Raw genomic sequence first — 12,898 nt, forward strand, 5'->3', positions numbered from 1 at the left:
TGGAATTCTCCATAAAAAATAGGATAAATATTCACATTCACCATTCAAAGCAATGTTCAGTGGTCAACATGAACAGATTTTGGTGGCATAAAGAAACACTACAACTGCTAATACCTTACCTCTGTTTTTCTGCAACTCAGTATGACAAATTCTTTAATGGTGTAACTGGTATATATTGTTCTTAATACAATATTTCCAGGAAAATGGTGTCCAAAACAATGGTAAACTACTGCACATATAGTGTAGTAACTTATTAATTTATACCTACCATTTATTGCCATTCTTGTCTTCCACTGTACATACGCTCAACATTATCACGGAGCAATTTGACTTGATCTGGTCGAAGACTAGCAATGGTCACTTGTTTGCGAAGGAATTCATTCACCATCTCCTTAGAGAGACCAAAGGCATGCATGTTGCATGTGAAAGTACTGTAAAATGCAAAAATATTATAAGATGAGATAATGACTATAGGCAAACTGGTGAGGAATCACAGTAATAAGTTATCAAGAAGGAAATCAATGCTTATCTAAAAGGAATGAGTAAGAATGAAAGGAAACTGAATATACTTGCTGATCCATAATTTTATTCTTTTGTAATTCTCTCTTTTATTTTTCATTATTTTCTATTGTAATGACAGGCTAGAGTCTGCAGCATGTAGTGAAACATTATCAAGTAAGTATTTCAAAAATGGTGCCACTAAAGATGAAACACAGCAGCCAAGAAAAACATAGGTGCAAGCTTTCGTAAGGTTTACGTTACATAGTGGCCATTTAATCCTTCAATATCATACCAATATATCTAATACATTCTTCAGTTTTTAATTCCTTTAATTAGCTTTTAAAGTGACAATGAGTATGTATTAATATTTTAAAATCATTCCTAAGTTCAACTTTTACAAACAATTATAGAGTAGGGATGAGATACCAAAATATTTACCAATACCTTTACCAATCCAACACTCAATTTTTGGTTGATACCAATACCATCAAAATTACCCATACCCACCTATACCAATACTGTAAAAATCAGTTGGCGCCCACAAATACTGATACCATTAAAGATGGTACTCACTGATACCAATACCAATTTATCCCGATACTTTGGCACATGCCATTACATAGACATTTTCCTTATTTGATTAATGTGAGATTGTTTAAATTCTCAAAAAAATACAAAATTTTATAAACTAGATACAGTAGGGCGCCTTTACAGCATTTCACTTTATGGCGTTCCATTAACACGGACATTTCAAATTACGACCAAAACTTGCTACAGGTTGGCCATCATTAATTCGGCATCATTGGGATTTGTAGTGTGCTGGATTTATGAGTTTGCCGGATTACAGATGGTTAGGTTAGAATACACTTAATGAACCTATCAGTAGAGACTTTCTACTACATCTTCCTCATTTTCATCACTACTTTCTCCTCCACTGGCTTGCTGCTGTGGATTTACAACCATCTGCACAATGTCTGAGTCAGTATAATGATGAAATTCGAGTCAGTATAATGATGAAATTTGAACTTATGCTAAATGAAATTAGCTGCCTCAACCACTGCCTCAACCACTGCCTTAACCACTGCCTCTACCACTGCAGTTGCACTCAATCTACAAGCACCAAACACAATGAATTATTGTGAAATGTTTGGAAGAGCATGGAGGTTAATGCTCACTCCAGCATAAACAAGACCACACTGACAATACCTCAACCACTTCCTCCACCACTGCTTCAACCCTCGCATTTTTGTACAATTTCCTTCTTCAGTTCTATAGTATTATTATTATTTTTTTTTTTTTTTTTTTTCAACAAGTCGGCCGTCTCCCACCGAGGCAGGGTGACCCAAAAAAAAAAGAAAGAAAATCCCCAAAAAGAAAATACTTTCATCATCATTCAACACTTTCACCACACTCACACATTATCACTGCTTTTGCAGAAGTGCTCAGAATACAACAGTTTAGAAGCATATACGTATAGAGATACACAACATATCCCTCCAAACTGCCAATATCCCAAACCCCTCCTTTAAAGTGCAGGCATTGTACTTCCCATTTCCAGGACTCAAGTCCGACTATATGAAAATAACCGGTTTCCCTGATTTTTTTTTTTTTTTTTTTTTTTTTTTTTCAACAAGTCGGCCGTCTCCCACCGAGGCAGGGTGACCCAAAAAAGAAAGAAAATCCCCAAAAAGAAAATACTTTCATCATCATTCAACACTTTCACCACACTCGCACATTATCACTGTTTTTGCAGAGGTGCTCAGAATACAACAGTCTAGAAGCATAAACATATAAAGATACACAACATATCCCTCCAAACTGCCAATATCCCAAACCCCTCCTTTAAAGTGCAGGCATTGTACTTCCCATTTCCAGGACTCAAGTCCGACTATATGAAAATAACCGGTTTCCCTGAATCCCTTCACTAAATATTACCCTGCTCACACTCCAACAGATCGTCAGGTCCCAAGTACCATTCGTCTCCATTCACTCCTATCTAACACGCTCACGCACGCTTGCTGGAAGTCCAAGCCCCTTACCCACAAAACCTCCTTTACCCCCTCTCTCCAACCCTTTCGAGGACGACCCCTACCCCGCCTTCCTTCCCCTATAGATTTATATGCTTTCCATGTCATTCTACTGTGATCCATTCTCTCTAAATGACCAAACCACCTCAACAACCCCTCTTCTGCCCTCTGACTAATACTTTTATTAACTCCACACCTTCTCCTAATTTCCACACTCCGAATTTTCTGCATAATATTTACACCACACATTGCCCTTAAACAGGACATCTCCGCTGCCTCCAACCGTCTCCTCGCTGCTGCATTTACCACCCAAGCTTCACACCCATATAAGAGTGTTGGTACTACTATACTTTCATACATTCCCTTCTTTGCCTCCATAGATAACGTTTTTTGACTCCACATATACCTCAACGCACCACTCACCTTTTTTCCCTCATCAATTCTATGATTAACCTCATCCTTCATAAATCCATCCGCCGACACGTCAACTCCCAAGTATCTGAAAACATTCACTTCTTCCATACTCCTCCTCCCCAATTTGATATCCAATTTTTCTTTATCTAAATCATTTGACACCCTCATCACCTTACTCTTTTCTATGTTCACTTTCAACTTTCTACCTTTACACACATTCCCAAACTCATCCACTAACCTTTGCAATTTTTCTTTAGAATCTCCCATAAGCACAGTATCATCAGCAAAAAGTAACTGTGTCAATTCCCATTTTGAATTTGATTCCCCATAATTTAATCCCACCCCTCTCCCAAACACCCTAGCATTTACTTCCTTTACAACCCCATCTATAAATATATTAAACAACCATGGTGACATTACACATCCCTGTCTAAGACCTACTTTTACCGGGAAGTAGTCTCCCTCTCTTCTACACACCCTAACCTGAGCCTCACTATCCTCATAAAAACTCTTTACAGCATTTAATAACTTACCACCTATTCCATATACTTGCAACATCTGCCACATTGCTCCTCTATCCACTCTATCATATGCCTTTTCTAAATCCATAAATGCAATAAAAACTTCCCTATCTTTATCTAAATACTGTTCACATATATGCTTCAATGTAAACACCTGATCTACACATCCCCTACCCACTCTAAAACCTCCTTGCTCATCCGCAATCCTACATTCTGTCTTACCTCTAATTCTTTCAATTATAACCCTACCGTACACTTTTCCTGGTATACTCAGTAAGCTTATTCCTCTATAATTTTTACAGTCTCTTTTGTCCCCTTTCCCTTTATATAAAGGGACTATACATGCTCTCTGCCAATCCCTAGGTACCTTCCCCTCTTTCATACATTTATTAAACAAAAGTACCAACCACTCCAACACTATATCCCCCCCTGCTTTTAACATTTCTGTCATGATCCCATCAGTTCCAGCTGCTTTACCCCCTTTCATTTTACGTAATGCCTCACGTACCTCCCCCACACTTACATTCTGCTCTTCTTCACTCCTAAAAGATGGTATACCTCCCTGACCAGTGCATGAAATTACTGCCTCTGTTTCTTCCTTAACATTTAAAAGTTCCTCAAAATATTCTCGCCATCTACCCAATACCTCCATCTCCCCATCTACTAACTCCCCTACTCTGTTTTTAACTGACAAATCCATATTTTCCCTAGGCTTTCTTAACTTGTTTAACTCACTCCAAAATTTTTTCTTATTTTCATTAAAATTTCTTGACAGTGCCTCTCCCACTCTATCATCTGCTCTCCTTTTGCACTCTCTCACCACTCTCTTTACCTTTCTTTTACTCTCCATATACTCTGCTCTTCTTATAACACTTCTGCTTTGTAAAAACCTCTCATAAGCTACCTTTTTCTCTTTTATCACACCCTTTACTTCATCATTCCACCAATCACTCCTCTTTCCTCCTGCCCCCACCCTCCTATAACCACAAACTTCTGCCCCACATTCTAATACTGCATTTTTAAAACTATTCCAACCCTCTTCAACCCCCCCACTACTCATCTTTGCACTAGCCCACCTTTCTGCCAATAGTCGCTTATATCTCACCCGAACTTCCTCCTCCCTTAGTTTATACACTTTCACTTCCCTCTTACTTGTTGTTGCCACCTTCCTCTTATCCCATCTACCTCTTACTCTAACTGTAGCTACAACTAAATAATGATCCGATACATCAGTTGCCCCTCTATAAACATGTACATCCTGGAGCCTACCCATCAACCTTTTATCCACCAATACATAATCTAATAAACTACTTTCATTACGTGCTACATCATACCTTGTATATTTATTTATCCCTTTATAATCCCTTCACTAAATATTACCCTGCTCACACTCCAACAGATCGTCAGGTCCCAAGTATCATTCGTCTCCATTCACTCCTATCTAACACGCTCATGCATGCTTGCTGGAAGTCCAAGCCCCTAACCCACAAAACCTCCTTTACCCCCTCTTTCCAACCCTTTCGAGGACGACCCCTACCCCTCTTTCCTTCCCCTATAGATTTATATGCTTTCCATGTCATTCTACTTTGATCCATTCTCTCTAAATGACCAAACCACCTCAACAACCCCTCTTCTGCCCTCTGACTAATGCTTTTATTAACTCCACACCTTCTCCTAATTTCCACACTCCGAATTTTCTGCATAATATTTACACCACACATTGCCCTTAGACAGGACATCTCCACTGCCTCCAACCGTCTCCTCGCTGCTGCATTTACCACCCAAGCTTCACATCCATATAAGAGTGTTGGTACTACTAAACTTTCATACATTCCCTTCTTTGCCTCCATAGATAACGTTTTTTGACTCCACATATACCTCAACGCACCACTCACCTTTTTTCCCTCATCAATTCTATGATTAACCTCATCCTTCATAAATCCATCCGCCGACACGTCAACTCCCAAGTATCTGAAAACATTCACTTCTTCCATACTCCTCCTCCCCAATTTGATATCCAATTTTTCTTTATCTAAATCATTTGATACCCTCATCACCTTACTCTTTTCTATGTTGACTTTCAACTTTCTACCTTTACACACATTCTCAAACTCATCCACTAACCTTTGTAATTTTTCTTTAGAATCTCCCATAAGCACAGTATCATCAGCAAAAAGTAACTGTGTCAATTCCCATTTTGAATTTGATTCCCCATAATTATTATTATTATTATTATTATTATTATTATTATTATTATTATTATTATTATTATTATTATTATTAGCAGTAGCAGAAATGTTGATTCTTTGCAGTGTTCAAGAGTAAACTTATGATGTCACTGTCCAATACCTGTCCGAATGGCCATTCCAATATGCAGTCATAAATGGATTGACATTATTTATACTGAAGTTTAATAGCAAATAATGAACAAATAAAACTCACACCACACTGAGTGGTGGGAGGGCTGGCTGCCAGTTGCAGGGGTCAGAGGGAGGGTAGTAGGGACTCGTGGGTGGCGGAAAATTTAAATATGATTTGGCGCCTGGGAATTTGGCGGTTGGGAATTTGGCAGTTAGGAATTCGCGAATGTGTGAAGCCCACAAAAGTTGAAAACCCGAATCTTGAGGGAGACCTAGTTCTGTATGTATGTATGTATATATATATATATATATATATATATATATATATATATATATATATATATATATATATATATTTACACATATATATATTATATATTATATATGTTATGGAAAGAGTAGTAGGTAAATTTGGGGTGCCAGGGGTAAATGTAAATGGGGAGCCTTTAATTGAGCTATGTGTAGAAAGAAATTTGGTAATAAGTAATACATATTTTATGAAAAAGAGGATAAATAAATATACAAGGTATGATGTAGCACGTAATGAAAGTAGTTTATTAGATTATGTATTGGTGGATAAAAGGTTGATGGGTAGGCTCCAGGATGTACATGTTTATAGAGGGGCAACTGATATATCGGATCATTATTTAGTTGTAGCTACAGTTAGAGTAAGAGGTAGATGGGAAAAAGAGGAAGGTGGCAACAACAAGTAAGAGGGAGGTGAAAGTGTATAAACTAAGGGAGGAGGAAGTTCGGGTGAGATATAAGCGACTATTGGCAGAAAGGTGGGCTAGTGCAAAGATGAGTAGTGGGGGGGTTGAAGAGGGTTGGAATAGTTTTAAAATTGCAGTATTAGAATGTGGGGCAGAAGTTTGTGGTTATAGGAGGGTGGGGGCAGGAGGAAAGAGGAGTGATTGGTGGAATGATGAAGTAAAGGGTGTGATAAAAGAGAAAAAGGAAGCTTATGAGAGGTTTTTACAAAGCAGAAGTGTTATAAGAAGAGCAGAGTATATGGAGAGTAAAAGAAAGGTAAAGAGAGTGGTGAGAGAGTGCAAAAGGAGAGCAGATGATAGAGTGGGAGAGGCACTGTCAAGAAATTTTAATGAAAATAAGAAAAAATTTTGGAGTGAGTTAAACAAGTTAAGAAAGCCTAGGGAAAATATGGATTTGTCAGTTAAAAACAGAGTAGGGGAGTTAGTAGATGGGGAGATGGAGGTATTGGGTAGATGGCGAGAATATTTTGAGGAACTTTTAAATGTTAAGGAAGAAACAGAGGCAGTAATTTCATGCACTGGTCAGGGAGGTATACCATCTTTTAGGAGTGAAGAAGAGCAGAATGTAAGTGTGGGGGAGGTACGTGAGGCATTACGTAAAATGAAAGGGGGTAAAGTAGGTGGAACTGATGGGATCATGACAGAAATGTTAAAAGCAGGGGGGGATATAGTGTTGGAGTGGTTGGTACTTTTGTTTAATAAATGTATGAAAGAGGGGAAGGTACCTAGGGATTGGCAGAGAGCATGTATAGTCCCTTTATATAAAGGGAAAGGGGACAAAAGAGACTGTAAAAATTATAGAGGAATAAGCTTACTGAGTATACCAGGAAAAGTGTACAGTAGGGTTATAATTGAAAGAATTAGAGGTAAGACAGAAAGTAGGATTGCGGATGAGCAAGGAGGTTTTAGAGTGGGTAGGGGATATGTAGATCAGGTGTTTACATTGAAGCATATATGTGAACAGTATTTAGATAAAGATAGGGAAGTTTTTATTGCATCTATGGATTTAGAAAAGGCATATGATAGAGTGGATAGAGGAGCAATGTGGCAGATGTTGCAAGTATATGGAATAGGTGGTAAGTTATTAAATGCTGTAAAGAGTTTTTATGAGGTTAGTGAGGCTCAGGTTAGGGTGTGTAGAAGAGAGGGAGACTACTTCCCGGTAAAAGTAGGTCTTAGACAGGGATGTGTAATGTCACCATGGTTGTTTAATATATTTATAGATGGGGTTGTAAAGGAAGTAAATGCTAGGGTGTTTGGGAGAGGGGTGGGATTAAATTATGGGGAATCAAATTCAAAATGGGAATTGACACAGTTACTTTTTGCTGATGATACTGTGCTTATGGGAGATTCTAAAGAAAAATTGCAAAGGTTAGTGGATGAGTTTGGGAATGTGTGTAAAGGTAGAAAGTTGAAAGTGAACACAGAAAAGAGTAAGGTGATGGTGTCAAATGATTTAGATAAAGAAAAATTGGATATCAAATTGGGGAGGAGGAGTATGGAAGAAGTGAATGTTTTCAGATACTTGGGAGTTGACGTGTCGGCGGATGGATTTATGAAGGATGAGGTTAATCATAGAATTGATGAGGGAAAAAAGGTGAGTGGTGCGTTGAGGTATATGTGGAGTCAAAAAACGTTATCTATGGAGGCAAAGAAGGGAATGTATGAAAGTATAGTAGTACCAACACTCTTATATGGGTGTGAAGCTTGGGTGGTAAATGCAGCAGCGAGGAGACGGTTGGAGGCAGTGGAGATGTCCTGTTTAAGGGCAATGTGTGGTGTAAATATTATGCAGAAAATTCGGAGTGTGGAAATTAGGAGAAGGTGTGGAGTTAATAAAAGTATTTGTCAGAGGGCAGAAGAGGGGTTGTTGAGGTGGTTTGGTCATTTAGAGAGAATGGATCAAAGTAGAATGACATGGAAAGCATATAAATCTATAGGGGAAGGAAGGCGGGGTAGGGGTCGTCCTCGAAAGGGTTGGAGAGAGGGGGTAAAGGAGGTTTTGTGGGTAAGGGGCTTGGACTTCCAGCAAGCGTGCGTGAGCGTGTTAGATAGGAGTGAATGGAGACGAATGGTACTTGGGACCTGACGATCTGTTGGAGTGTGAGCAGGGTAATATTTAGTGAAGGGATTCAGGGAAACTGGTTATTTTCATATAGTCGGACTTGAGTCCTGGAAATGGGAAGTACAATGCCTGCACTTTAAAGGAGGGGTTTGGGATATTGGCAGTTTGGAGGGATATGTTGTGTATCTTTATATGTGTATGCTTCTAGACTGTTGTATTCTGAGCACCTCTGCAAAAACAGTGATAATGTGCGAGTGTGGTGAAAGTGTTGAATGATGATGAAAGTATTTTCTTTTTGGGGATTTTCTTTCTTTTTTGGGTCACCCTGCCTCGGTGGGAGACGGCCGACTTGTTGAAAAATATATATATATATATATATATATATATATATATATATATATATATATATATATATATATATATATATATATATATATATATATATATAATATATATATATATATACATGGAAAGCATATAAATCTATAGGGGAAGAAAAGAGGGGTAGGGGTCGTCCTCGAAAGGGTTGGAAAGAGGGGGTAAAGGAGGTTTTGTGGGTGAGGGGCTTGGACTTCCAGCAAGCGTGCATGAGCGTGTTAGATAGGAGTGAATGGAGACGAATGATACTTGGGACCTGACGATCTGTTGGAGTGTGAGCAGGGTAATATTTAGTGAAGGGATTCAGGGAAACCGGTTATTTTCATATAGTCGGACTTGAGTCCTGGAAATGGGAAGTACAATGCCTGCACTTTAAAGGAGGGGTTTGGGATTTTGGCAGTTTGGAGGGATATGTTGTGTATCTCTATACGTATATGCTTCTAAACTGTTTTATTCTGAGCACCTCTGCAAAAGCAGTGATAATGTGTGAGTGTGGTGAAAGTGTTGAATGATGATGAAAGTATTTTCTTTTTGGGGATTTTCTTTCTTTTTTTTTGGGTCACCCTGCCTCGGTGGGAGACGACCGACTTGTTGAAAAAAAAAAAAAAAAAAAAAAAAAAATATATATATATATATATATATATATATATATATATATATATATATATATATATATATATATATATATATATATACACACACACACACACAATTAACAGGTTGGCCGTCTCCCACCAAGGCAGGGTGACCCAAAAAGAAAGAAAATCCCCAAAAAGAAAATGCTTTCATCATCATCATTCAACACTTTCACCACACTCACACATAATCACTGTTTTTGCAGAGGTGCCCAGAGCACAACAGTTTAAAAGCATATACGTATAAAGATATACAACATATCCCTCCAAACTTCCAAAATCCTAAACCCCTCCTTTAACCCTTTGACTGTCGCAGGCCCCTTTCTGAAACTGTCATTCTATGTCGATAAATTTTTGAGAAAAAAAAAATTATTTTTTTCTTATGAAATGATAGAATCTTTTCCCGATGGTAATGACACCAAAAGTTCGAAATTTGGTCGAAAACTCACGGAATTATGCTCCCGCAAAGTTAGCGGACGCGTCGACATATGCGTATCGGCGATTTCGCCGATTTTGAGCCCTGTTTTCAGCCAATTCTGTTGTTCCAGTTGACCAAACTCATAGCTATTTCTTTAGAACTCCATTTTATCTATCAGCTGAGTACAAGAAACCGCCCATTTACCAATTTGAACTACCCAATATAGTGGTCAGAAATTGGCAATTTGGCCAATTTCACGCAAATTAAAAAAGATGCCAATTTCAAAATAGGGTCCAGAATAAACAAGGTAGACATTCTTGGCACTAAAATAACATTCTCTGTTCATTAGTCACATTTCTAGGCCCCTCTTATATTATTATTTCTTTCTAATTTGATTTTTTATTCATACAAAAAAAATACAAAATTTACTGTTATGCAGACTACTGCATTATTGTAACAATGGTATAAATAATATCAGTGCACTAGTGAAAGAATATTAGACTCCCCAGTTGACGTATATGGGACGTGTGGTGTGATTTGTTTATTCTTGAACATAGGTAAAAATCGAACATTTCAGCTACTTTGAGCTCAGTTTCAAGGTCGTTTTCATCGTCAAAGTAATGAAAATCATCTCTATTTCTGTAATATGTTTTCCATTTTATCACCTAAGACCATGAAAACGCGAATACAACAATAAATACTATACGAAAATACACCTCAAAGTCGGCATTTTAATCCCAAAAAACGATCAGTTTTTTTTTTTCTCATTACGCACTGTGTGCTACAGGATTTTTTTTATGTGGTGCACACTGACCACACAGGCCCATTCTCTCACATGTGGGCCTACCAGTTTTCTCCCGCTTGATTTGAAGCCGCTAGAATTATTGAGTATATATACGTCAGAAACAGTGGCGCGTAAGACGTATTTATACGGCGTAAACAGTCAAAGGGTTAAAGTGGTGTAGGCACTGTACTTCCCACTTCCAGTACTCATGTCTATCTATATAAAAATAACCAGTTTCCATGAATCCCTTCACTAAATACTATTACCCTGCTCACACTCCAACAGCTCGTCAGGTCCCAAATACCATTCGTCTTCATTAACTCCTCTCTAACATGCTCACGCATGCTTCCTGGAAGTCCAAGCCCCTCGCCCACAAAACCTCCTTTACCCCCTCCCTCCAACCTTTTCGAGGAAGACCACTACCCCACCTTCCTTCCCCTACAGATTTATACGCTCTCCATGTCATTCTACTTTGATCCATTCACTCTAAATGACCAAACCACCTCAACAACCCATCTTCACCCCTCTGACTAATACTTTTATTAACTCAACACCTTCTGCTAATTTCCACACTCGAATTCTCTGCATAATATTTACACCACACATTGCCCTTAGACAGGACATCCCCACAGCCTCCAACCACCTCCTTGCTGCAGCATTTACAACCCAAGCTTCATACCCATGTAAGAGTGTTGGTACTACTATACTTTCATACATTCCCTTCTTTGCCTCCATAGATAACGTTTTTTGTCTCCACATATTCCTCAATGCACCACTCACCTTTTATCTTTCATCAGTTCTATAGTTAACCTCATCCTTAATACAAGCATCCGTTGACACGTCAACTCCCAAATATCTGAAAACATTCACTTCTTCCATACTCTTCCTCTCCAATTTGATATTCAATTTTTCTTTATTTAAATCATTTGATACCCTCATCACCTTACTCTTTTCTATGTTCAATTTTAACTTTTTACCTTTACACACTCTCCCAAACTCGTTCACTAAACCTTTGCAACATTTCTTTAGAATCTCCCATAAGCACAGTATCATCAGCAAAAAAGTAACTGTCAATTCCCATTTTGTATTTGATTCCCTATAATTTAATCCCACCCCTCTCCCCAACACCCTAGTATTTACTTCTTTTACAACCCCATCTATAAATATATTAAACAACCATGGTGACATTACACATCCCTGTCTAAGACCTACTTTTACCGGGAAGTATTCTCCCTCTCTCCTACACACCCTAACCTGAGCCTCACTATCCTCATAAAAGCTCTTTACAGCATTTAGTAACTTACCACCTATTCCATAAACTTGCAACATCTGCCACAGTGCTCCCCTATCCACTTTATCATATGCCTTTTCTAAATCCATAAATGCAATGAAAACTTCCCTACCTTTACCTCAATACCGTTCACATATATGCTTGGTATAAACCTTGGTAATAAATACCGACAAGTTGGTTTAGAAAGACACGTAAGCAAACACTATGACATATTTATTAGAAAACGTTTCAGTCCTGGGACCTTGATCACTTCTTGATCAAGGTCCCAGGACCGAAACGTTTTCTAATAAATATGTCATAGTGTTTGTTTACGTGTCTTTCTAAACCAACATATATGCTTCAATGTAAACACTTGATCTACACATCCCCTTCCCACTCTTAAAACATCTTGCTCATCTGCAGTCCTACATTCTGTCTTGCCTCTAATTCTTTCAATAATAACCCTACCATACACTTTTCCTGGTATACTCAGTAAACTTATTCCTTCCCTTTATATGAAGGAATTATACATGCTCTCTGCCAATCCCTAGGTACCTTCCCCTCTTTCAAACATTTATTAAACAAAAATACCAACCACTCTAACACTATATCCCCCCCCCCCCTTTTAACATTTCTGTCATGATCCCGTCAGTTCCAGCTGCTTTACCCCTTTTCATTCTACATAATGCCTCACGCACCTCCCCCACACTCACATCCTGCTCTTCCTCACTCCTAAAAGATGGTATACCTCC

General features: G+C 38.3%; 1 protein-coding gene across 3 annotated transcripts in view; it reads right to left on the reverse strand.

The window, feature by feature from the left end:
- The window catches only part of LOC128687800 (uncharacterized protein KIAA0513), a 302,660-nt gene that overhangs the window by 41,505 nt on the left and 248,257 nt on the right, over positions 1 to 12,898 (reverse strand). For all 3 annotated transcript variants that reach the window (XR_011391818.1, XM_070083742.1, XM_070083741.1), the window contains one exon: positions 269 to 431. Coding sequence is in view for 2 of the 3 variants with exons in the window: in XM_070083742.1 (XP_069939843.1) it covers positions 272 to 431 (160 nt within the window). In the remaining variant the exon portion in view is untranslated. The remainder of the gene's footprint in view (positions 1 to 268; positions 432 to 12,898) is intronic.

Source organism: Cherax quadricarinatus, chromosome 10 (genome assembly GCF_038502225.1).
Source record: "Cherax quadricarinatus isolate ZL_2023a chromosome 10, ASM3850222v1, whole genome shotgun sequence".
Classification (NCBI taxonomy): Eukaryota; Metazoa; Arthropoda; class Malacostraca; order Decapoda; family Parastacidae; genus Cherax; species Cherax quadricarinatus.